The sequence below is a fragment of the Podarcis tiliguerta genome, assembly GCF_965153285.1.
Source record: "Podarcis tiliguerta genome assembly, chromosome: 10".
Lineage (NCBI taxonomy): Eukaryota > Metazoa > Chordata > Lepidosauria > Squamata > Lacertidae > Podarcis > Podarcis tiliguerta.
The window spans coordinates 4,005,514-4,031,941 of NC_139543.1; the positions used below are offsets into that span (position 1 = coordinate 4,005,514).

The following is a 26,428-nucleotide window of genomic DNA, read 5'->3' on the forward strand; positions in this document are numbered from 1 at the left end:
ATTCTCCATGCATTAGAGATGTGTACCAGGCTACTGTTCACAGGATTTAAGTTGACATTTCAAATTATTTTCTCAGGATGTGCTTAAGCAACTCTCTTTTAAAACTGCATTACTCTCACTCAAGCTGTAAAGTACTCAGCACTTTGGATCCTACATGGGGAATAAACTATTGCTATTGTCCACAAGAGGAAAGGAAGAGTTGTGGTTTTCCCATTTTCTCTTGTGTTGAGTAAAGGTGCAAGGCAATTATGCTACTTTTGAAATGGACACCCTACTCAGTAGCATCTGCCCAGGAAGAGATACATAGCTACTCATTATTCCTAAACAGTTTATGGAGAAAACAGAAATCTAGTGTTGGATCTTCCAGTAATTTAATATTATTAAACTGCTGTGGGTCAACTTTAAACTATGCAGGAATAGAAGCCTATGTCTACAGTAGATCCAACAGTAAAGTAAAGGGTCAATACACACTTAGTAAATCGTTTTACATGTGCTGATTACTTGATCGGTAAGTCACATTCAAAATACTACTTAAATATATTGTAAATGAACCTAGCCATGTTCTTATGTCCCCAGAAAGGTGATGCCTCCATAAATTACAGCCTAAAATTTACTCAAATCAACGTGATTTGCAGGACAAGTCCCCTTTTTTATGGGTTTATGCAGCACAGTTGATGTCAATGCAGGATTTCCCCCTTTTATTTATTTTATATTATCAGATGTCCGAAGTAATATATTGCAAGTTGGAACCTCCATGCATTTTTTATTTCTCCATGAATGTTTTATTTCTGAATCAGAACCACTGTGCTAGCATTCTTAATATAAAGGTTTGGGGTTTCTTTATTCGCATTTATTTGGTAAAGCGATACTTAAATCAAGGGTGGGGAACCTGAAGTGCTCCAATGTCACTGGAGTCCACCTCCCATCAGCCCAGCTGCCAAGCCCAGTGATTAGGACTGGTGGGAAGTGAAGTCCAGCAACATCTGAAAGCCATAGGTTCTCTACCCCTGATTTAAGTGGAAAATCTTAAATAGCAGACATATTGGTATTAAGCATAAGTTCTTAATTCAGAAGTAGAATTTAATATTTTTCTCCATAGTAATGAATTGATAGCCATTTCATTGGTTAATCAATAAGTAGCTGGTTTACAACTTTATTTATCTACATTTTTGTCCCTTCCTCTCTGGCTGGCATCTCCCCACTTTTACCCTCACAACAGCTCTGTGAAGTATGTTCAACTGAAAGCGAGTGACTCACCCAGGTTACCCAGTCATCTTCATGGCTGAACAGAGATTTCAACTGGATCACCCTGGTAGTAGTGGCTGGTGGGGTGGGGTGGTGTTTCTCACCTGGCTTCCCAGTGTGGGGATTCCTGATGACAACCAAGAGGGAGAGAGGGGGCAGCAAGGAGGTTGGTGCAGTATTGGAAGCATCTGATAGGCTCTGTTGTTGCAAGTGACTGCACCGATCTCCTCATTGCTGCAAGCTTCCTCCTCAGTTACCAACAGCGGCTTCTGCATTAAGAAGCCAGGTGAGCAACTCTACCCTGCTGGCTGCTATTGCTACTGGTCTACCCCACCTAATATCCACTAAATTATGTGGATAGAGGCACTGTATTGGAGCCAGACTTTATTACATTTAGAGGAGACTCACTTAAACCAGTGGAACTTAATTTAGTCACTCATAATTATCATAGTCATCCATTACACTGGGTCCATTATAGCTAAGTTGGATCCAACCCAATATGTACATGATTAGAATGGAGGTCAGGACAGCTATTTCTCCCATGAGGTGTGTGGATTCCAAGAGTGGGAGGGAGCACTTTGACCTATTTTTCTCAGTCACGTTCCAGTCAAACTATTCATCCAATCTCGAAATAAATTTCCCTCATTGGGCTTGCAAAATGAACCACTTCATAGCCTTCCATGTGGAAGCCAATGTACGCAGTCAGTAAGTCAAACACTCTAAATAGGAGAGCCCCCAAACAATTTGCCTGCTGTCTTTGGCAAAAATGTTGGATGGTGTATGTAGAAATCACAAAAAAATGAAGTGCTTGCTGCACATGCCCATTTATATACCTAACAATGTGAAAGATGAAATATATGGAAAAGCCCCCTTTAGAAATTTGTTTCTGAGGGCTGTATTACACCACTGAACATTTCGTTATTTAGTTTGATGAATCATAACTGGAATCATTTTGCAAACCACTTTGAGGTTTTATTACAATCAAATGGCATATAAATTTTGTGAAATAAATAAAAAAAAATGCCTGTCTTTATCTCTTCCAGCACAGCCACAGTGTCTTCAGAGCTAACTGCAACAAGATTATAATGTTATTTACTGATGGTGGTGAAGAAAAAGCACAGGAGATTTTTGACAAATACAACAAAGAGAAAAAAGTAAGGTTCATTTATTTATGTCCTTTAAAGTTCCTTTTATAGGCATGGAATGAAGGAGAAATTTGTTCAGTTAGCATTTCATGTGAACCTACCTAATTTGCAGTCCCTTAACCAATACACAAACCAAAACACAGCTGTCCCTCTCTGAATTTTGCTATACAATTCTCCTACCAAAAAAGCATATTTTTGATTTTGCGCTCAAAATTAGTGAAAATAATGCATTCAGTTTTGCTTAATACATTATTAGAGATATGAACAAAAATGTATATGGATTTTCACACATACATTTTTAATAAAATCACAAACTGATATAGTAATGGGATGAACTGACTAAAGAACTGAAAAAAGGGGGGAAGCAAAATGGCTGGTTTTTCCATCCCTGGCATGAGTGATTTTAAATAAAAGGTTTGGGGTTGTCCTTTATATATTCTATATTTTCAGAAGCTCATAGTGCTATGTTCCTTACAGCAAAGGATATACAATACAATACACTTAAAGAGCAAATAGCAAAGTACACTTTTTGCTTATAAATTCTATGATAAAATGTAGCAAGTCAGTTTCTAATAACTACCATGTATGGATTAAATTTCGGACATTGCTGTAATGTTAGTCAGAGACCCTTCAAGTCTCTTATAAACTCTTCAGTGAGCCTTGAGCATGTTGAGATTGGTTCCTGCAGACAAAATAGGGAAGTCATGCAGGTTCTGGAATGACTCATGGATAGCTATGCAGTTTGGAACCTGTTAGTATACAGATAGCAGCAAACAGGGGGCCTATTTCTCGTGGCATCCTGTATGTTAAACCTCTAGCATTTCCAGTTAAATGAAATGGTAAGCTGGGAAAGGTGTCTGACTGAGATCTTGTTTCCTCCTCCTCCAGTGATGATCCTAGCTAATAAATGCCAATTTTCACCATTCTACCTATCAGAGATTGCATCTTTTTAAATGTCACTGAACCCTCTTAGATCCATCATTGCATGTGTACAAAATTTCACTATAGCTTTAATAACTTGAGTCAATATACCTGCCTCCAATATCATATAATGCTTAATATCGCATTATATGTCATTACAGTTTGATTTGATGCCAAACTGTGTTAGGATCCAGCTATTGGCTGCAATGGAAAACACATATATAATAACAAACAGTGTATGCACATGTGTGTATGTTAATATATGCATGTATATAGTATAGTATAGTGCTTTCAAACTGCTAGGTTGGCAGGAGAAGGGACCGAGCAACGGGAGCTCACCCCGTCACGGGGATTAGAACCGCCAACCTTCTGACTGGCAAGCCATAGGCTCTGTGGTTTAGACCCCAGCACTACCCGTGTCCCTTGCCATGTGGATGCTTGCTCCTTTGGGAAGAAGAAGATGTCTCTGCTGCCTTTTTGTTAAACCACTTGATGCAGTGGTACTCCAAAACTGAAAAGGGAGTCTCAAGGGCTTCAGGCTGAAGGAGCCAGCATTTGTCCACAGACAGCTTTCCAGGTCATGTGGGCAGCATGACTAAACCCTTCTGGCACAACAGAACACCGTGGCAGAAACCAGAGCGCACGGAAATGCTGTTTAGCTTCCCGCCTGAGTGGTACCTATTTATCTACTTGCATTTTGACATGCTTTCGAACTGCTAGGTTGGCAGGAGCTGGAACAGAACAACGGAAGCTCACCCCATTGCGGGGATTTGAACCGCCGACCTTCTGTTCGGCAAGCCCAAGAGGCTTAGTGGTTTAGACCACAGTGCCACCCATGTCCCTATAGTATAGTATAGTACAGGTAAATCTTTCTGTTGGTGGAAAAATAGCAACCAAGCCTAATCAGCTGTGTAGCATTAATTCATCAGTGCTTATTCAATTATTCAGTGTTCATTCCTCCATTGAAATTTGGCAATTTTCACCAAAATTCCATTGAAATGCTTTTTGTTTTGTTGCAAGCATGGCTGTTTAAATTAGTTTTTGTTTTTCCTTGTGCTTGTGCTTTTGCTGCAAAACTATTTGGGTTTTTCACAGAGTGTCATCTTTTCTGTGACTGTCCAAATGAATATCGTTTGAGAGAAGAGATTCTGTATAAATTGGATTAATGAGTGTAACATCTGTTCACTGAATGGTATCTTTCACTTTTCCTGCAAAAGAAAAATCTGTTTTAGATGTTTTAGGAAACTAAGCTATACTTTGTTACTTAATTATTCCCAAGATAAAGATAGTAATTTTTCAGCCACCAGATTATATATTTTATGCCTATACTTGTTAATCTGTTAGTAAAGAACATTAATTAAGAATGTACAGAGGAAGCCCTAAAGTAACATGCATATATGCATTTCAAGTGTCATCACACATGTTTAGCCTGGAGAAGAGGAGGTTAAGGGGTGATATGATAGCCATGTTCAAATATATAAAAGGATGTCACATAGAGGAGGGAGAAAGGTTGTTTTCTGCTGCTCCAGAGAAGCGGACACGGAGCAATGGATCCAAACTACAAGAAAGAAGATTCCACCTAAACATTAGGAAGAACTTCCTGACAGTAAGAGCTGTTCGACAGTGGAATTTGCTGCCAAGGAGTGTGGTGGAGTCTCCTTCTTTGGAGGTCTTTAAGCAGAGGCTTGACAACCATATGTCAGGAGTGCTCTGATGGTGTTTCCTGCTTGGCAGGGGGTTGGACTCGATGGCCCTTGTGGTCTCTTCCAACTCTATGATTCTATGATTCTATGATTCACACTATAGTGGGAAGGCTGAATATGGGAAAAAGGCTGGATCAAGTCCACAGTGGGAAATGTGTGATTTCTTTTTCTTTCTTTTTTTAATGTTGCCCCTGCCACCGCCCACATTTTGGCATTGCATGTTCAGCCTAATCTGCAAATGCCAGTTTTGGGTTTCACAAAGTGGATTCCAACAAATGTTGTATATTACACCCATGTTTTCTTTACTATTTTAAATTATTAGAACACATTAGAATAATTTGCATATTCTGAGTCTGCTTTTAACTATACACAGAAGCACAAATCCATTTATATCATGATAGTAATTGACTTAAATGGGAAGCCCCCAGATTTTTAAAGGACTTGATGACAATATTGGCAAACTTGTTGAGAACGAAAGAAGAGCCATTCTTAAAAGAGCTGGATGAGGCCAGTGGCCCATCTTGTCTAGCGTCCTGTTCTCACAATGGCCAGCTAGATGCCTCCTGCCTGCTTGGGCCAGTTATTGTCAAAAAAGCAGGTTTTCCCCTCCCCTTAGGAGCAGCAGACATTTACTACAGTGTATGGTTTGTTTCTTTTGGGGAGTGTTCAAAGAGGCCACAATTTTTTTCTGAAATTCTCAGTCATTCTTACTAAAGGGGGGTGGGCAGAGATAATGCTGACAGTAACATAGAATCATAGAATTGTAGAGTTGAAAGGGACCACAAGGGTCATCTAGTCCACCCTGGCAATGCAGGAATCTTTTGCCCAACGTGTAGGGCTCAAACCCATGGTCCTGAGATTAAGAGTCTCATGCTCTACTGATTGATCAATCCCAATTATGTTTTATTGTACTATTTATTTTTACTATACTTACTGTATTTATACTCAGGAGCAGCCCAGCATGGTGGCGTGTAGCTGTATAGCAATCTAGATGACAGCATTGTTTCCTCTTGCCTGGACGATGCAGGGATGGGCAGGTGCGCTAGTGGAGCACTTCTGTCAGCCCACCTGCACAGCTCTGACCTCTCTGGCACTGCGCCCTACCCCTTCCCTGTCCTTGTAAGGGGCACCAGCGCCGCTGTTTGGAGGGCGGCATTGCAGCCATTCCTGCTTACACTGTTTTCACAAATGCCTGACTAGCTTACACCAGTCAACAAAGCAAACATATCATAGTTCTCAAATCCACCCCTGTATTCTTCTGAAGTCCTTCACTGATGTACCGTACTTCTCCAGGGTACTGGAGACTGGCAGATGGATGGATGGATCCAGCAGCATGAATTAGGAGTTAGGACCTTAGTGTTGCAATAGGTTGAAGAAGGAGGAGGAGGAGGAGGAGGAGGAGGAGGGAGGATCTTATAATGATAAAATCGCCCAGGAGTTTTGAAAACATTCACGTTCCCAGTGGCATCATTTGATACACAGGAGTGTCCAAATTTGGGAATTGAGCTCATTTAAAAAATGAACTCTCTTTCTTTAAACTAAGAAAGAACAGAAAAAGCTTTTATCCCTGAGTTCAATATTGAGCTGAGAACTTTCCCATCATTTACAATTGCGATAATGACTTTATTCAGCATACTGCAAAAATTAACAGTTAAAAAAAGAAGTTTTACTGAAAATTGATAGGTGCAAGTTTACATCTGTTTTAGGAAAGCAAAAGAAGTTGCTTATTCACTTTAGATATTCTGGATTTTATTTGCATTTATTGAACTTTCAAAGTAACCTTTGAGCAGAATGCTCATTTTGCATTGCGACTTCTAGGCATCATGTATATTTTTAAGACTAAACAATGCACATTGAATTAGGGAATTCATAAAACTTAATCAGATCTGGGACCTGTACCCTATCTCTGATAGCACCAGAAGAAGTGTTTAATTAAGTCCCATGTTTCTACAAGATAGCTTTTTGCTATTCATTAACTTTGCCAAGTCATGTATAAGGAGCAATCGCAGGGAGCTTGCAGCTTTCTAGTGCCCTGTGCATTCATTTCCACTACTAAAAGGGATAACTAGAAAAGGCATTAACATCCTCTACTGAAGATTTCATTGCCAGCAAATATGACACCTCTTCAGGTAAAGGTGCAAAGGACACCTTTGCCCTGCCCACTTGATGCTTTGTCCATTTAAGCTGAATGTCGGAAGAAGTCTGCTGTCTGGTTCTTATATGGTTACCAGTTCGAACAGTTGTTTGCCGCTTTGCTCATTCAAGGGGACGGATGACTTTGCTAGGAAAAGTAACCAGGTCAGTTGCTTACGTTTGTGTAATTTCACTATTCTAACATTATTGGAACAGCACTGGAAGGATTCAGTGGGAAAACAGCAACTTCACCCTTCCCATAATGTAAATGGGAACCCTCGATGTGTGATGTGATGCACAATGGTCAGATGTATGCTTCAAAATCACAATCTGTTGCACTGTGAAATCAAATGACCCTGGACAATTGTACTTATATTTAAAGAGCACCCAGGTGAATCACTCTCTTCCCATCCTAAATTGCAAAGTTTATACATTGTCACAGATTTTCTGTATTTGATATGTGCATATTAATTTACCTGTTTATTTTAGTTATTTTTGTTCAGCGCCTTAATCAAAGGCAGCTAACAAATGTGAAGCAACAGAACCTTTAAAGCATCAATAAATAAAACAATTGGCAACAGAAAGCAAATTTAATAGCAGCATCAAGTCAGGTTGAAAGCAGAAAAGTGCCAGATTCGGGGGCACTTATGCTTATGCTGGGCTGTTTGGGGTGTATGTACATTTTGTTATCTGGCAGCCCTACCTAGGTACAAAATACTGTAAAGCTTTGTGCAAAATATAGTTATGAATCCATGGGACTGAGCATATTCACAATATGCTTCATTCACAAGAACTGGTAACAGGCAGGAGAGCAAAGATTTAAGCACTGAAAGATGAAAGGCTAGCTTACATGCATTGCAACTACTATTTGAATCACAATCAGTAGGTCTGCAAATTTCTAAAGATTCCAGCAATGAACATGACACAAAGTATCTAATATGCAATGTCTAAGTGAGACATGACATCATGGAACTCTGTGTGTGTGTGTGTGTGTGTGTCCGTGTCCGTGTCCGTCCCTCCCTCCCTCCCTCCCTCCCCCCCCTCCCCCCCTTAAAAACTGTTGAAAGCCTGGCCTAATCCTTTCATAGTTGCCACTTTCGAGTATTTTAGAGGTGGGGACATTTTATAGGTCCATGTCCTTCACACATGAGATACACTTAGCAATTATTCCATGGGCATTTTTTGTGCCTTTAAGATGTAGAAGAAATTCTATGGTTACAATGATTATGGAATACTCCTCTTACTGCATAACAGCAACAGTATTTTCTATGAACATATTGGATAGATTGTGTCAGTATTGGAATATCTTGTGTCTCCTTGTTGCTTGGAACTGATAAAATTGCATCTTCCAGCAATGTTTGCATATCACGTGACATTGCCTACTCAGTTTTGCTTACATTGTTTTGTTCAACCTGACTTCTGTTTAACCTTCAAGTTGACAAGTTAGAAGAAAATAATAAACATTTTGTGCTTTCCCTGAACATCTAGGCTCTGAGAAGTGTCCCTATAAATTACTGGGTTCATCCTTTTTAGCTGGCATATGGTTATATTTAAAGTTGTTTTCTGTCTCTATAGATAACTTGCACCATAAATCCCTGGAGTTTTATGTAACCAAATTAACTCTGAGTAGTCGAAAGAACATGATAATGACTCCAGTGCACACCATATCATTTCTGTATAATGATAATCTGCCTGTCGGTCTATCATCTATTCCAGGAACACCCAACACTGTGCTCTCCAGATGTTGCTAGACTACAGGGCCCCTCATCTGTCCCACAACATCTGGAGGGCACTATGTTGGCTGTCTTTGACCTGCCCATTTATGTTGCCATGTTGACAGTATTATATTCTTCTTTGTTGAATGTGAGTAGACCCTAGCAATTGCAGAAATGTTGAGCTGCCTCCCATGTCTTCATCTGGATTCAGAACAGATGGTTGTGATGCAAACAGAAAGGTCTGGCACACGGGGGCACCAGCTGTAGGGGGGCGGAAGGGGCTTCGGCCCCCTCAATATTTGTGAGGAGGGGCTGAGTCCCCTGCCGCCGCTTGGTGAGCAGGGGGCACTGGGCAGGAAGTGTGGAGAGTGAAGATCACCCTCTGTGATTTAGTCCTTGGTTTAGTCCAGAGGTTTGCAGCTACCACCCCCTTAAAAAAAAATACTCAGCCCCCCTGCCCAGAAATCTACCTTCTGTAAGTGAGCAAAAACAGAGACAAATTTGCATTCTTTTATATTTCCACCTACATCCTATAACATCATAAAGAAAGATGTTGTAAATAGGCAGGCAAGCTGTGATTCACTTCCTGGGCCTGCAGGGTGAATCTGAAAAGGGTTTCCCCAAGCTCAGGAAAACCCCTTGCCTCCAGCACAACCACCAGATCCAGGGAAGCATGGTTGCTGTCCCACAACAGTGCCCAACATTGCGGTCAGCATCACCACACAGCAGATAAAACAAGTACAAACAGCTTTTCAGAAATGCCTTCTCTTTTTGCTTTACACTTCCGCCGCTCCCTTATTTTCATTCAACGCCTCCCAATTGCACCAGAGGCTCCTACGGCCCCCCAGGATTGTCCCAGCACCCCCAAGGGATGGTATCACCCACTTTGGGAAATGCTGATTTAGTCAGCAGCTGAGGTTCAGTTGGAGCCCTAGTCTAACTGTAGTGCTAGGGCTCAAAACTGTTTTGGTTTTTTTAGTTCCGTTAGACATTAGTATGCAAAAAGAGTTAAGTAATGATTCTCTGAAATTATTTGCAATGCACTTTATCTTTGCAATGCTAAATATATGTGTACCCCCTGCCTGCTGTCAGTTTCCCTGTTGTATCTGTAGCATGTCAAAGCCATCATTGTGTGGCCAAGGTAAGGGAGGTTATCTCCCAAACCAACCCCAGGGTGCTTAGTGGAAGTATAGTGTCATCATCAATCCAGATTTATTAGTCAACAGACCATAATATATGCCAAATGAAGGATAGGTCAAAGGAAAATATATTCTACAGATCTATTTTAAAACAACAATTCTGTGTTGAGCTTTAATAAAAATGTTTATCCACTGGCATTAACCCCATTAAGAAGAAAAAAGAAAGCAGCAATTTATTGAATCTCCCAGGAAGTGTCCTTATTAAGGGAAACAGCAAGCATTCTCTTGTACTTATAAAAATTGCAATAAAAAAACATATGTGCAAGAGATTCAGTCTCACCCGAAGACATTTCATGAGAGGTTATTCTTTGAACCAAAAATGACATAGCATGACATCTAGTCAAATAGAAAAGGTTCTTACGTAATTGGGCAAAGATAATGGTCTCAAACTGGGAGTAATCCTTCACATTTAGCATACACAATCATGAGCCAAAAGAATTACAGATCAATAGCTCAAATCCTTCACCCCAAAGAATGGCTCTCAGAAAAAAGTGGACATTTTCCATGAAGAAGTCAATGGATCTACTAATGTTAGAGCAGAATGGGAATTGACAGAACTATTAGGACAAAGAAGAAGTCAGTATCTTAGAGCCAAGTTCCAGGTAATACAGCCACTTTGTAGAAAAATTGGATTATTAACTTATTCTGAGATATTGGAAGAGCTGCAAGAACAAGGGGAAAGGTGAATAATAATAAGTATAGTGTGTTAATTTGATTTTAGATGTAATGGGGGAGGGGAGTTCACTAACATTTATATTAGAATTTGTGAATCCAAAGTGTAGGTTCACAGCTCAAAAGCACTCCACCATTGCGTCTAGACTGAACAATCTTGTTTGCAATTACTGTGGGGAGAATAGTCCTTCCCTACTACTCACATCTGCTGCTGCGACTAAAAGAGGTGGGGAGGTTGTAGACAATAGGCGCTCCTTGGTATTCCTTGCCTGCCCTGCTGTGACCATGGAGTCTGTTAAGAACTAGAGGGTGGGGAAGTAAGTCTTTTCCGTTTTCCTTCTCTGCAGCCCTTCTTCCAAGTTCTTGTTGGTTACTGGATTTCCTCCGCCCTAGGAGTGGAGTTAAGCTGAATGTAGAAAGGGGAGAGGGGCTCTGCCTGTCAAAACTTTACTGGTCAGAGACTGTAATTATAATAAAATCCTGGGTCACTGATTGTTAAGAAGGCCAGCCGTCTGGAAGAATGTCAGGCGAGCCACTCAAAAAGTGTGCATTGTAATTGAATTTAAAATTCACCTAATTTGTCTATCACTTTGCAGAAACGCATTTACTCATAAGAATAATTGCCTATCCTGTCTGCTTCTCATGCATACATTTATTTAATTAATGGCTTGTTGTGCGTGTAATGTCATGGCATCTGGTGAATGACACAGATTGATTAAGCTTGCCTCTTCATAAAGCCCCATTAGCTGAAATTGGTCCACTAGTATGAATTGGGAATATTTGGCAGTCTGCAAAACTGATTAATCCAACACATGAGATAGCATTTCTACAAGCATTTTTAATGTTCTGAGTCAAATTTATAAATCCTAATTGCTTAGCTCAAATAATTTGAACATAAGGGAAACCTAAGATAGGTATCAAAGAAGAAACCTGTGTCTGATTGTGGGGTGCAGTGTTTTTCCCCACAGAAGTGGACAGAGGCTTTTGGATGAATATAATGGCTGTTGAAGGGTGCTAGAATCCATGTGCATTTACCATTTAAGTACCAAAAACATTGTGGGGCAGTGCCAGTTCGTTTAACCAATCTAAGCACAAATAAAAAGGTAAAGGTACCCCTGCCCGTACGGGCCAGTCTTGACAGACTCTAGGGTTGTGCGCCCATCTCACTCAAAGAGGCCAAGGGCCAGCGCTGTCCGAAGACACTTCCGGGTCACGTGGCCAGCGTGACATCGCTGCTCTGACGAGCCAGAGCCACACACGGAAACGCCGTTTACCTTCCCGCTAGTAAGCGGTCCCTATTTATCTACTTGCACACAGGGTTGCTTTCGAACTGCTAGGTTGGCAGGCGCTGGGACCGAACAGCGGGAGTGCACCCCGCCGCGGGGATTCAAACCGCCGACCTTTCGATCGGCAAGCCTTAGGCACTGAGGCTTTAACCCACAGCGCCACCCATGTCCCAAGCGCAAATAAAGGTGCAATAATTAAAGATTTTTCAAACTGGTTTTGTAATTTCCATTTCTTACAAGACCCACCCATTTTGGTGCTTCATTTTGTATCTCTATCATGAAGTAATGCATGAAAAATGCTTACGTTTTCTTGAACACTCACCATAATAAAGTGTTTCAGTTTATTGTATTCTTTAATGATTCTGACAGTAGCTACTTTCTTCTCCATAGAAGTGAACTGGATTGATTCCTTTGAAGGAATAAACATGGAAAACAACTGCTGTGTTTGAATGCAAAACAAAGACATAGTTTAGTGCCACATGAAATGAGCCTTGGGTTGAGTTCTCCCTTCCAGTCTGGCCACAAGGAGACTGGAAGAATCAATTTCTGTTTTAAACTGAACAGTTTGTTGTTTTATCTGAACTGGGACTCACTTGTTAGTTTCATGTTTGTCTAAGCAAGTCAGTAGCAAACCATTGTTTCTAATCCTAGTTTGGTTGCATAAATCATAGTTTATGGTACCTGCATCTGCGGCTCCCTGAGAGGGAGCACGAGAGCCAGCTAGTGTTGCTAAACTATTGAGCTATATCTCAAACATTGTGTGGGAAGGGAAAATACACACAGATATGCAGGGACCACACATGATTTTATAAAAAATGTGTGTTTACTATTATTTTGATAGGGCAAGAGTAGTTCATGAATCCATGATCTACACTGATGTCTAAAAAACTGCTGTCCTGTCATTATTTACCAGCAACCATTGGTTGTACTGTTAAGCAGCAAGTGAAAATGGTTTCCTTTCTTTTTAAAATGTGGTTACAAAAGCTTTGAACCACCCTATAAAGATGGGCACTTGGCTCGCCACAGAACTTGTAAGGCTTCTGAGCCCTATCAGGAGAGGTATTTGGCATTGCCATCTTCATTAGTAGATATGCCAGATATTATATAAAGGCAAGACAGCTAATAAAATTTGGATATACTTTAGTCGAAGAGCAATTCTATCTGTCATATTTGTTCTAGAAAATGCCATTTCACTGTCTTCTATTTGACACTGACAAGGGCAGTTTGATACTTTTCCCCCCCTCCATGTGCCATTCCTGGATTAACAGGTTGAGATCACAGGTGGTGCAAATGGATTAATGAAAGAAGCAGAGAGAAAACTTTAATTTAGCATTGGTGTTGGAACGAAAGCTATTTCCCCACTTAGAAACATGCCTCAGAAAAAGTGCCTAAGGGGCCATTATGGATTCATAACGAGGATTATGTTTATTTTCTTTTTGAATGATAGAACTCCATATTCTCAGAACATTGAAGCCCTTCTCCATCCAATATTGCCCTCTGTACATTCTATGAACGTGTCGACGGGGAAGGGGGCTGTTTGTGCTGGCCCACCACCCCTGTTCCCACTGGCTCCACCTTCAGATCTTTGTGGGTTCAGGAGATTTGAAGAGGGGACCTACATGCGTTCAGTTCCTCCATGCAATCAGGAATCTCACTTGAAAGTGCAAAGGTTCCTCCTCCAGAGCTTCGACCCAATGCACTGTGATCTATAACAGTGAAGCTGGCAGGGACAAGGTCATTGTGGATGCATCCAGCACATGCAGCCACTATTAATGACCCATCCCTTTGCCCCCTCCATGCATTCCTGTAATGTGTGGAGGCAACTTCTGAAGAGCATAATCTGTGAGCCTAATTGACACTGCATTCCTGTAGAAGTGTATTCAGAGGCAAATTCCCTTGAGTTCAGTGGGAATTACGCCCAGGTGAGCGTGTATATGATCACAGACTAAATGTAGCTCAGAGGAGCATCTCTGTGAACAGTCTTTGCTTCTCATGCTTGCTGAGTTTTCTTTGGTATACACTTTTATTAAATGTGAGAACTTTGTGTTGAAATACTGTGTAAGCATGGGTTTCCTTTGCATTTTCATTAACATGCTTTAGGTAGGAATAGAAAAGACCTTCCTCCAGTTGAATCTGGAAAGAGCTTCAGTAAAACCATTTATTTGAAAGATAGATAGAAAATAAGTAGTTACACCCCCCACCCACAAATCCCAAGCTGAACTCATACCCCGCAAGTGTCCCAGAAAAGCTGGGACATCCCATTTTTTCCTGTGAGAGCACAATGGGCCTTCTGGTAACTGTGAACTTGCACGATTTCGCACCACATTTTTCAGGGTTGCGACCTTCCACAGCATCCCAGCATCTGGGGTGCCGTGAAAACATAGCTCCGAAAAGTGCATCGTTTGGGCTCTGTGATCTCGCACAGGTCACGTGACTCACGTGGGAACACAGATGGGAAGATGCACGTCCCAGTTTGGGTATTCAACATGTTGGAGGGTATGTGAACTGCTTTTTAACAGGTAAGGTCCTGTTTTTGCCAGTAGATGAATTCTCTCTTATTCTTTTTTAAGACCAAATGCCGCTTTCTGCGTTATATCTCTATTCTGAATATAAACAAATGGAAAAGAGAGGAGGATTTCTAGTTACCAACTATGTATGCTATTTATTACTGTTGTATTTAATACTGTAATCCCCCCCCCAAGAATACTGTATAAAATTTCTCCCTTTGCCTTCAAAAGATGGGCTTTGATGGAAAGCTATTAATTACTGCAGAACATTGACAGTTAGGCTGAGTAGGCTATTGGGTTGTTACTATTATTGGAAAATTCTATCTCAGCTATTCTGCATCAAATCAAGTTGAAGGATGGCCTATATTTCATCAGCTAAGATGTGATTTAACTTCCACAGGCTGTACTCAGGCAAGAAACTTGAATAGATGACAGCCTTAAGCGAGTGGTCTGTGCAGTGTGTTTTCTAGATGCTTGTTATTAAATATTTTCAGATTTGCATATTGAGGGAGAGACCCTTACTCATCTGATGAGCAGGGATTACATCCTGCTGTTTTGGATGCAGGATCTTGTTCCTTGTTGGATCAGCATTGCACAGCCAATGCAGAATTAAACCCTGGCCTCTTGCCCGTCAGTGATTGTCCGCAGATGGATGAGCGGGTGCGGTTTGGGGGAAACTGGCCTAACTGGACCCCCTTCTACAAAAGGTGGAGGAAAAGTGAAAGAAGACCTAGCTGTTTGCTCCAGTCCTCTGTCCTGCACAGAGGCTTGGGGAAAATGGCCGGGTCTTCAGGGCTTTTGCAGGAAGGCAGAAGCACATAGTGTCCTTTTTCCTTTTCTCCCTTCAGTCCCCCAAGATATACAGAGGAACTCAGGGTAGGAAGGGAGGCAGTGGCTAGAAAGGCCCAAACATGGGGGTCTCTGCTCTTTCATTTTGATTCTCAATTCAGTAATTAGCAGTCCGCCTTCTAGTAAATTTGATTGTGGAGACAAGGGGGTGGGGGGGGGGAAATGCTTGCTTTGTGACTGCATTCAGGATTTCTTCCTCAGCTGTATTCATATTAGGCAAATTACCTGCTATTGACACCTGCTGTCTGCACTTGATGCAGCTAAACTCGCACAGAGGAAAATTTAATTATAAGTGTGGACAGTGCCAAGCCATAAAAATGCCATTCTAGTATTTCCAGATAAACAGCCTTTTCTTTTCTGTTGCATAAAAGAAAATGTACATTATGTTCAGAGTATGAAAGTATAAGATTTTTGCTTTTAGTGTACATTTTGCACATCAAATGGATTTTCGGGTGAATAAAACCCTATTTTAAAGAAGTGGCTGTAGAAGAGAACAATTAATTGGAATATCTTGGGAACATTATGGATCAGGGCCATCTCTTGAGTTGTATAAGAAAAGCGTAAACAAAAGAACATAGGAAGGACATCTCCAGATAGGAAGCAATTATCTAAATTAAAAAAAAAAAAAAGTTTAGTGATTCTGATCTCATGCACAATGAGGACTGTATGACCCAGACATTTGAATCCAAGCTTGGAAAGCCAACACGCCTGGCTACGTAGTCTTGGTTTATCCCTGCTGAAATTAATATGGAAAGCCTCACATCTCGTTAAATCATATTCCTGTTGTTTTTGCCCCTTTTGCTTAAGATTGTATTTTGATTGATTGGATTTGGATTTGCATAAATGTTTATTATTTTTGAGACTTGTACGTTATAAAATCAGCCTGTATCTGTCATTGTAGTAGATAGGATAGGAACTTCCAAGATGAAGAGCTCTGGTAAATGGGCCCTGCTGGTAAATTAAGAATTTCTGTGCACCTTCCTTCCTCCTTTTAACTTTAGAAAAAGAGTGCCTGCTTCTTTAAAGGAGCAAAGCGGGAGGGGAGAGGAGCCGCTTACACGAGTGTAAGCGGCTCCTGTCCGGTAGGCTCCTTTAAAGCAAGCAGGCTCTCTGTCCCTCCAGCAAAGTTTTTCAGCTCGCTAAGGGGGGGGGGAGGAGGGAGAGAAGCAGAGCTTGCTCCACGCGTGCTCCTTGTCCGTTGAGTGCTTTTCCTTCCCTCCCCACTTAAAAAGTGGTTACAAAGCACAGATCCACATGGATCCTCAGGATTTTTGCACTGGGTCACCCCAAATTCACCATCAGATCACATAGCATGTCCATGGCTACAGTTTGCACCAAAAAAATCACGCACCCACTGTTGCCTGGGGCTGCAGTGGTGCAAAAACGTGGTTACAAACATGGATCCACATGGATCCTCAGGATTTTTGCATTGGGCTACCCCAAACTCACCGTCAGATCACATGTCTGTGGCCACAGCATGAACCACAAAAATCACACATCCACTGTTTCGTTTATAATATTTTTTTTCTTGTTTTCCTCCTCTAAAAACTACATGCGTGTTATGGTCGGGTGCGTGTTATCGAGCGAAAAATATGGTAATTGCCATCAGAGGCTTGTGGCTGCAGGACTCACAGGAATGAGGGTAGGAAGCTGAAAGGAGAAGGCAGATATTGATACCAGTAGAACATATTGGAGACAAAGATTAAGAGGGGAGAGGAGAGTTGAAACCACCACTTTACAAGTTATCTTTAAAAAGCTACCTTTAGTTTTCTTCCTCTTTTACTTGCAAATACACTAAATATTTCCTGATTTTCATTTCTGTTACCTTAAATACTATCACTTAACAATCAAGGCTAAAGTTCTGAGCCCAGAAAAAGGGTATACAGTATAGCAATGGATAATTAACATTCATTTTTAGAATGTAGTTGAGTGGTTCAATGAAATGTATGTCTGAAAGCAGCTTAGGATGTAAATGATGAGCACACAAAGTGAGTGCCTTACCAACTTGTTGTGCTATACTAGCTTGTCGCCATGTTCCTATAATATCCGAAGTCCTGTGTTTCCTTTGGCACGAGCAAACAATACCACTGACCATTTCCCAAATACATCCCTGAGTTTTAGCAGGGTCAGCCAGATTCACCTTTCAAATGCAAAAATATACAGTACAGACCAGTTTTTCTTGAAATATAAGATAAGCGTCAAAGTCTTTATGCAAGGGAGACCTCTGCTCTGCTGTTAGTTTTCCCAGTAGACTGCTTTGAATGGGGCAGTAAAAAAAGGGCATACTCTTGAGTGGTACCCTAACGTGATTTAATTTGATCCATGTAAAAAAATCAAATTAAGCAATGAGCCTTGCTTTTTCCTTAGGGAAAACACAAACTATCTGATACATCCCCAGCTCTTCCACTAGGTGGCAATAATTAGATTCAGAACAAAATCGCATTTCAAATGTCAAAAGTAGTGACTTTTTTTTGCCAGTATACAATATTGTTAATAGCCATTAAGAGTGAAAGATGCAAACTTTTTTGGCAGCTAGAATTATTACAAAATAATGTTAATTGGTTTCATAATAATAATAATGTTAATTGATTAGGTAGTGTAATAGGAATTTTATGGTCTTAGATATATGGCAGTGTTCATAACCGCACGTACATAGATCAGCACAGGAAGGCCAACCTGGAACCATTTTGATTCCTAAACTGAGCCAATGTTTTCTCTGCAAGGTCAAACTGGAAAAGCCCTCCCATTGCCTTTTCCTTCACAAATCCTGTCTTAAGGGTATGTCTGTGTTTGAATAAAGGTGTGAGCCTTATCATTACAAAAGACTGACCAGGCTCCTCACTCAGGCAATCCAATCAAGTAACCTGCCAGACAGGAAATAAACAAGGACAAGAGAAAAACAATATTGAAATTTCTGTTTTAAGACCACCTTTTCTGTGATTTATCTGAGGGGTGGTCTTAGGTTACACCCCTTCTGTAATGTATGCACAATGTTTCTGGGGGTGGTCTTGATCTACAGGATGGGAATTTCAAAAGTCTTTATAAAGCTTTGCACACCATTTTTCTGGGTCCTCCTCCTTTCCTGCATGTGAGGGGAGCACCCTGTTGCAACAGATCAATAAAGATCAAGCTTACTAGCTGCTTTGCTTCTCAATATTCTCTGGTTGGCCTCTGTTATTTTCTTCTACCAATAGGGAACCTATGTAAGGACTCTATACGGGCTTTTGGATACCCCATAAGGGAAAAGGGCATATTTTTATTTACAACAGTAGTAAAAATCATTGTTCATTCACCAATACGTTTGGAAAATATGAATATTCTTGTCCAAAGTAATTTTTCAGGCTGATTCATATGTCTAGGGAATCACCCACTAACAGTACCTCTGCTTCTTCTTCTTTTATATAATATTTTTATTAAATTTTTCCAATACAAAATTTATACCATTCATACATCTTTTTTTATCTCCATTCTCTTTTTGACTTCCCTCAACTTGACTGATACTCCTTCCCTTCTTAATTTCTTACACATTTCTAAGATCTTACTTCCATTGTTTTTATAAATTAGTTCTTATTTTTGCTCACATACTAACGTTTCTTCTCACAGAGCTTCATTAAAACTTACAAACATTATTTGGTTATCACTTAATTTATGCATATATTCTATAAGCTTTCCCCAATCTTCTGTGAATCTCTGATCTCGTCGATTTCGGATCCTTCCCGTCAGCCTTTCAAGTTCTGCATAGTCGATCATCTTCATTCTCCATTCTTCTAACATAGGTAGCTCCTCCCGCTTCCATTTCTGGGCCATCAATATTCTTGCTGCAGTCACTGCATATAAAAATAACTTCCTTTCTTTCTTATTTATCTCATTCCCTGTAATACCAAGTAAAACGCTTCTGGTTTCTTAACAAATGTATATTTAAACATTTTCTTCAATTCATTATATATCATTTCCCAAAAGCTTCTAACTTTCTTACACTCCCACCACATATGATAGAATGTACCTTCTTTTTCTTTACATTTCCAACATTTATTACATCCCTTCTACATCCTTGCTAACTTCACTGGTGTTACATACCATCGATACATCATTTTCACCACATTTTCTTTTATTGTTATACATGCAGTGAATCTTAAACCTTCTTTCCATAATCTCTCCCAATCCTCCATCTGTATATTATATCCAAAATCTTTGGCCCAGTCAATCATAACCGATTTTACCTCTTCATCCTTTGTATGCCATTCCAATAGTATCTTATACATTAACAGTACCTCTGTTTCATCAGGACTGAGTTTCAGTTTCAATAAAGTATATTATTTGTGGATGAAAGCAATTTATGGAGTTTGTCACCACTTGTTTTAATTGAAAATGAAGGAAAAAGCAGTTATGTGAGTCATGGTGCCCAGTGGCCATTCTGGGACATTATAAAAGTACAGAAGGAGAGAAAAGCATGGTAATTCACTGGTGAAATTCAGTTGTGATTATCTGGCATTCAACATGGTGTGTTTTTTTAAAGAATAATGTCTCTTGTGTTAATGAACTTATTCAACTCCTCTTTTTGTATTTTCCTAGGTCCGTGTATTTACATTTTCTGTTGGTCAACATAATTATGACAAGGGACCCATACAATGGATGGCTTGCAAGAATAAAGGTATTGTGCACTTATTTCTCTTTATTGCAGCAAAATAGCATGGACACTGAATCAAATGAATGCCCTAAAATCACTTGTTGAAATGAAGCATTTTCAGTAGGCAATGAAATATCAGAATGGTAGGTGTTCCTGACTGTTTTTGTGGAAACAGCATTCTAGAGTGCTGGTGTCACCCAGTGAGAAGCCTGTTTTATATTTTGTATTTCAGGTTACTATTATGAAATTCCTTCTATTGGTGCCATAAGAATAAATACACAGGTACGTTTGCAAGAATTTATAGAACAGCAATCATATTTGAAAGTCTTGCATGAGAACCAGTCACCACAATAGCTCACAGGGCTGTTTTTGGATGTATTTTTTTGGGTGAGGCCTCTCAGCAAAACATTTTCACTTTGGTTTATTTTGCACAAGATTGATTCCAAATAAATCTGTAAGAATTTCTGTGACAGAATATCCACTGATATCTCAGTGCCTTTAGGAATGGGGAACCTGTGATGCTCCAGATATTGTTCAGCTCTAGCTTCCATCAGCATCAGCCAGCATGACCAGTTGTAGTCCAACAACATCTGGAGGGCCACATGCTGCTCATCCCTGGTATAGATGTTAAACCCTATTATGGGGCAGAATAGAACCCTGCGTAGGGCTGAAAAAGAGATCCGAAATGCCACTCTGTGGTTACAGTTCTGCATGTCGGAGAAGAACCACTGCATTACCGTACCTCAAATTCAGAGACACTCCAGAAGGATGCTGTGAGAGAGGCCTCAAAAGCTGCTGAAAGATCAGAGTGAATCAGCAGGGCCACTCTTCCTCATCTCTCTCCCAGTAGAGGTTATGAACCAGAGAATTTAGAGCTTCCTCAGTCCCAAAATGGCCCTGGCTTTGCACGAATGTTGAAGGCCCCCAGCATGGGTGCTAGGGGACAGTCCAGCACAGCACTTGAGACCACCTCTGTCAACTCAGGCACAGAACTTTGTCCTACCTCCAGGAACAGCCCTTCACATCCAGGGCACAGGCTTACTGGTACGAGAGATGGATTTGATGCACAAGAATTCTCCTTCTTATGCTGGTATTTCCAGCTTGGGTGATCTAGCCCCCAATTCATCCACAAAGGTCTCTCTAATTCACTATCAAATTATGGATCTGGAGTTCACCAAAGGTACCACCAGGTGGGAGGGAAGCTGACATGGTCACCCGGGATGTGATGACTGAAGGATGGATGGCCCAGAAAAGGTCACAGCTGTCAAATGTACAGTGGTACCTCGTGTTACATACTGCCCCCCCCTACAAATGCTGCAGGTTACACGCTCCACTAACCCAGAAGTAGATGCCCCTTGTTGCAACCTTTGCCCTGGGATGTGAGTGGAAGTTGCACTCTGGTGGCATCAGCGGGAGGTGCCATTAGCGAAAGCGCACCTCATTACGAGCAGTTTCCTGTTACGAACGGACCTCTGGAACGGATTAGGTTCGTAACACGAGGTACCACTGTATGTGGCCTTTCCCCCTTACCTGTCTCAACCATCCCACACTGGTGGTAACCTTCAACTCAAGACTACAAATTAGGATGCCCCAATCCACCCCCCAAAATACAATCTCCCAAACCTGGGTGGCCCAACTTTTCATACCAATTGGGCTGCAAGAGTACTTCAACACAGAACCCGTGGGCCACACACTGCGTTGTCATGTGGGGGTGGCAGAGATGGGCAAAAATTTGACACCCCTCCTCAAAGCCCTCACGCTGCCTTCTAAAAGGCTAAGCAAGACACTTGGCTAAAAGTCAGATAGCTGTTTATTTCCTTCTGATGGGAGGGTATTCCACAGAGTGGGTGCAACTACCAAGAAGGCCTTCTGTCTGGTTCCCTGTAACTTCCGTTCTTGCAGTGAGGGAACCGCCAGAAGGCCCTTGGAGCTGGACCTCAGGGTCTGGGCTGAGCGATGGGAATGGAGACACTCCTTCTGGTATGCAGGTCCAAAGTCATGTTAGGTCCAACATTTTGAATTGTGTTCAGGAACATACTGGGAGCGACTGGTAGTCACTTCCATGACTCTTTACCAGGCTCACATCACAGCCTTCCACACATCACTTTCATCTCGTTCTCCCACAGAGGGAAAGCCCCATCTCAGACAATACTCTGCGCATCTATCAGCTCCACTTTCCCATTTCTCACCCAGGCAACAGAGGTTCTGGCGCAACAGAGGTTACTTTTTAGAAGGCTTTGCACCTGAGTTTTACTCATGGACTTAACGAAAAACAAAAACATTTCTCAGTCAACTGACTCGATGTTTGTTTTGACAGGAGTACTTGGATGTTTTGGGGAGGCCAATGGTTCTGGCTGGGAAGCAAGCCAAACAAGTCCAGTGGACTAATGTTTACCTGGATGCCCTGGTATGATGCACGCTGCCATGACATAGCAAAAGAAAGTATACTTTGAATATAAAATCTTTATAATTAAAATTATTTATTTGCATATCAGTCTTGCAGTGGGGGGGGGGGGGAGTGGCCTATTTAATTTGTTTGATGCAAGTGGGAAAGACTGGATGGGCTCAGGATTCAGGACCATGTCAGTGGAGAGCAAACCGGATTGCAAGAGAGCTAAATTCACCAAGGAGAAATGTAAAGCATTATAGACTGGGAAAGGAGTCAAATGCAGAAGCGCAATGAGGAAAGGAAGGAGTGCTGGATATTGGCAAGATTGCACCAGCATTTCCAAGAATGACGAGGGAATTGTGTCTGCGATTCTGGGCCACCAAAGGTCACAACGGTTATCAGCAGGAGCATTGTTTCCACTTCGTGCTTCTCAATTAATTGCTGTTAAAAGCAGTGCTGTGTTCAGTTCTGGGAAGAAGGTTGACAACTTGGAAATGCTTCAGAGGAGAGCAGACGGATGGCTAAAACAGAACCTGAAGGAAGTAGGAAGCTTAGCCTTGAGAAAATAAGAATCTGTGGGTATTTAACCCTGAATATCTTCCATTACTAGGAAGTGGGTGGCAAAATGGTACGAACAATGTAGGCAAATAATCATAGGTGTTAAAAAGCTGATTTAGATTTAGGAAGATTTCAACTATGAAGTTCACCTCGCTTTGGAGTTTGTGCAACTCTTTCCCTGAAGGAATGACATATATTTTCGTTTTGAGATATTGTGTCTTGGGACTGGAGATATACTAGATATGGGGCAGGGAATCATTTGCTGTCAGGGTCACTCATAGTCCCATAGGCAATCTGTCAGAGGTTGCATGCTGGTGGCGGGCAAAGACGTGGGCCTTTTTCTTCCCCTTGTGCCCCACTGCACCAAATTCAGCCAAGGGTTGCATTTGGCCCTGGAAACACAGGCTGCCCACCCCTGTACTACCCTCCCCCTCCAACCCTGATTCCCTGCGTGAAAGTCACTCATTCTGTACATAGAAGCTGTGGGAGGGGGGGGGACTCTTTGCTCCGGTCCTGTTTGATGGTTTCCCACAGACATCTGGTTGGCTACTGTAACTGCAGGATGCTGGACTAGATGGGTCATTGGACTGATCCAGCAGGCTCTTCTTGCGCACTTCAAGCACAAGCATCTGTAGTAAGGGAGCCTTTGAGCCGGTAGTTACACACATGAACTGCAATCCTGATAATGAAGGCCACCTTGCTTGATGCACAGATGTCAGGAGGGATGTGCAAAACACCAAGGGTCTGGCAACTAGACATGCCCCTTCTCATTGCCCCCATGTTGTTCAACATGGAAGCAAATGAACGAGTGAATGGGCCTAGTGTGTGTTTATTGTTTGTGTTTTCAGGTGGATACAGACACACCTGCATGCATATGCAGGTGCACACACCCTTGTTTGTACCAGACAATCAGAATAAAGTGGTTTTGAGCCGGTAAAGAATCCCGGCAGAGTGCATATTCTTCAGCATTTGGTCGCTATAGTGAAATTAGCCCCATTTTCATCACGTGCCTGAATCAAACTGGGGCCATTTTTGTTTTCTTTAACCCTGCTCAAGAGATCACAACCCCAACAGCTTTCTGGCTTTTTAGTTTATCACTGGAAATGTGCAAAAGATGCATGCAGGAAACGGCAAAAGGCTAAGCATTGCCATCAAAAGCTTTTCCACTTAAAATAAATAGTGCCAATAGTGCCAACAGGTTTCAGTTGTTACTGTGGCTTATGTTCTGCAAACCTTGCTCTTATTCTTGGCCACGTGACCAGCTAAAGTTCCATTCTGGTAGGAAATAAGATGCAGTATCTCTTTGGGGGGGTTGGGGTTTTTTATTTTTTAAAAATGTAATCAGCCTATTATGAGTTCTCTGTGTCAAAGTGGACCAGTTTTTTGTATCATTATAGTTACAATGCTCAGGAGTTCATTGACACTCTTTCTTGGTTGCTGATGAGGTACTTACTGGAAATGTCATGGAGAAAGTTCATATCTTCCTGCACATCCTGTTCTTAAATGTCAGCACTAAAGCAAGAACATGCAAGGAGAAGAGGAAAGTTCTGAACTGGGCCAGTGAATCCAAAACAATACCATTGTGTAACCATTGCTCCACTTCATATTTAAACAAATCCCCCAAATTATGTCCCCCACCCCTCAGCAATAAAAAGCAAATAAATTATATGAATATGCTATGACACAAAACAGTTTTTCAAAAATGGGATCCCATTTCTTATGGTCTAATCCTAAGCAATCTGCTTCAGTTGTACCCATGCCTAGAGAGTTTTGTGCAGCAACAAATATAATATAACACCAGTATACTCCCCTTGCCATTAAACTATGACAGTCTCCTTTCTTCTGCATTGCATAGTGGCAGATAATCCTGGGCTACTGTGATTGGCCTTAGAATCACATTGAAGATGTTCCCATCCAGGGTATACTTCATTGTGCTTTTTAGCATCTCTGCTAATGTCGGGTGGCCCAAATAATGATGCTTTGATGGCTTCTATCCTTTTCCTATGTTCCATGTTCATGGGCAAGGTATTCCTAGACAGTAGAAGAAAATATGGCAGTCTCTGCACCTACTTGTGAGACACTCACAGCTGGTTTTGTAGCTATTTAATGATAAAGGTTTCATATCTATATTTATCATTGAGAAGGTCTGTTGTGCAGGGGATTAGAACTCAGAAGCATAGGACCAATGCTTTTTGAAAAAGCTTCCACATACATGGTTTAAACCGCAGGTGCATATATTTTCTTTATGAAATTTGATTTTAAAAATCGTTGTGCTTTTTATCCAAATGTGTTTTCGCTATTCATTAAATTTAAATTAATATGTGCTTGAATAGATATTTCTGTGTTCCGACACAAAATATGGACAAGATCTCCTTGTGATCATTTTCTAGGAACTTGGCTTGGTCATTTCTGGAACCCTGCCTGTCTTCAACTTGACAAAAGACCAAAACGAGAAGCAGGTAGGCGGAGATGGAACCCCAGGAACATGTAAAATTGTCATCCCAACAAGCCAAACCATCTGAACAACTTGACTTTAAACTACTTCAGTGCACCTGATTTCCCTTTAAAACAAAAGTACTTTGATGGACTTGGAATAGCTTGCAAGTTATGGTGACAAACTTTGACTTACAAGCCGCCTTTAGAAATTGATACTTGCGATGTTTTGTGTTGTGTCCAGACCAAAAATAACAATGTCACATTTTATTACCAAATGTCCAACTTAGGGTGGGGGGGAATTCAGGTCAAGCTGCTCTTTTATTCCATAGTGGCTTTTGCCATTGTAACAGTGTGACGGTATCATAAGGAAAATGTTAATGGAAATGAAAAATGGCATTGGAAAGAATGCTGCTAGAACTTGCTTCTTGGCAAAAGGAAGATCAGAGATGTTTACAAAAACTCTGGAATGATGAAATGATATCCTAATGTACAATAAATAAAAAGTTTCAGGAATCAAGAGTGAACAGCCAGTCTTGTAGGGTAATTATAAGTGTGTTTTCAACAGTGTATGTTTGTTCCACTTGATTAGGCTGATCAAAATTTCCAAAATTTGGAAACTAGATGCCAATAAAAACATTCTAATAGATATCAAGTCTATAGGACAGGGTTCATCTGGCCAGCCAAGCCACCAGAATGTACCCCTGTGAGTTTCCTATGGCAACAATGCCAGCGCAGAGGAGACGTGTGCAGAGCATCAGCAAAGCAAGTGTCTGACATGCTGTAAGTCAGGTTCCTACATTGTTTCTACAACCCTTGATTCAGGGGTACATTGGGGCCACTGTTTTGATGAGGAGGTGTACAAATATCCCATTTCCAGATTCTCATGGAACTTAGGATTTCTTGGACTACATCTGTACTAAATTTTCAGCTCTATAGTTCATGTGCAGGCATTCCACAAATGTTGATACCTGAGCGGCTGCATGGTTGTGTTTGAGCTTCTGTGATCATACAGCTGCTACATTGCTGTTAAATTCTTTGTTAAT

General features: G+C 41.1%; 1 protein-coding gene across 7 annotated transcripts in view; it reads left to right on the forward strand.

The window, feature by feature from the left end:
* The window catches only part of CACNA2D1 (calcium voltage-gated channel auxiliary subunit alpha2delta 1), a 369,956-nt gene that overhangs the window by 281,007 nt on the left and 62,521 nt on the right, over positions 1-26,428 (forward strand). For all 7 annotated transcript variants that reach the window (XR_014502078.1, XR_014502079.1, XM_083399436.1 and 4 more), the window contains exons 12-16: positions 2,289-2,399; positions 19,948-20,026; positions 20,235-20,284; positions 22,320-22,409; positions 25,340-25,408. Coding sequence is in view for 5 of the 7 variants with exons in the window: in XM_083399436.1 (XP_083255562.1) it covers positions 2,289-2,399; positions 19,948-20,026; positions 20,235-20,284; positions 22,320-22,409; positions 25,340-25,408 (399 nt within the window). In the remaining 2 variants the exon portion in view is untranslated. The remainder of the gene's footprint in view (positions 1-2,288; positions 2,400-19,947; positions 20,027-20,234; positions 20,285-22,319; positions 22,410-25,339; positions 25,409-26,428) is intronic.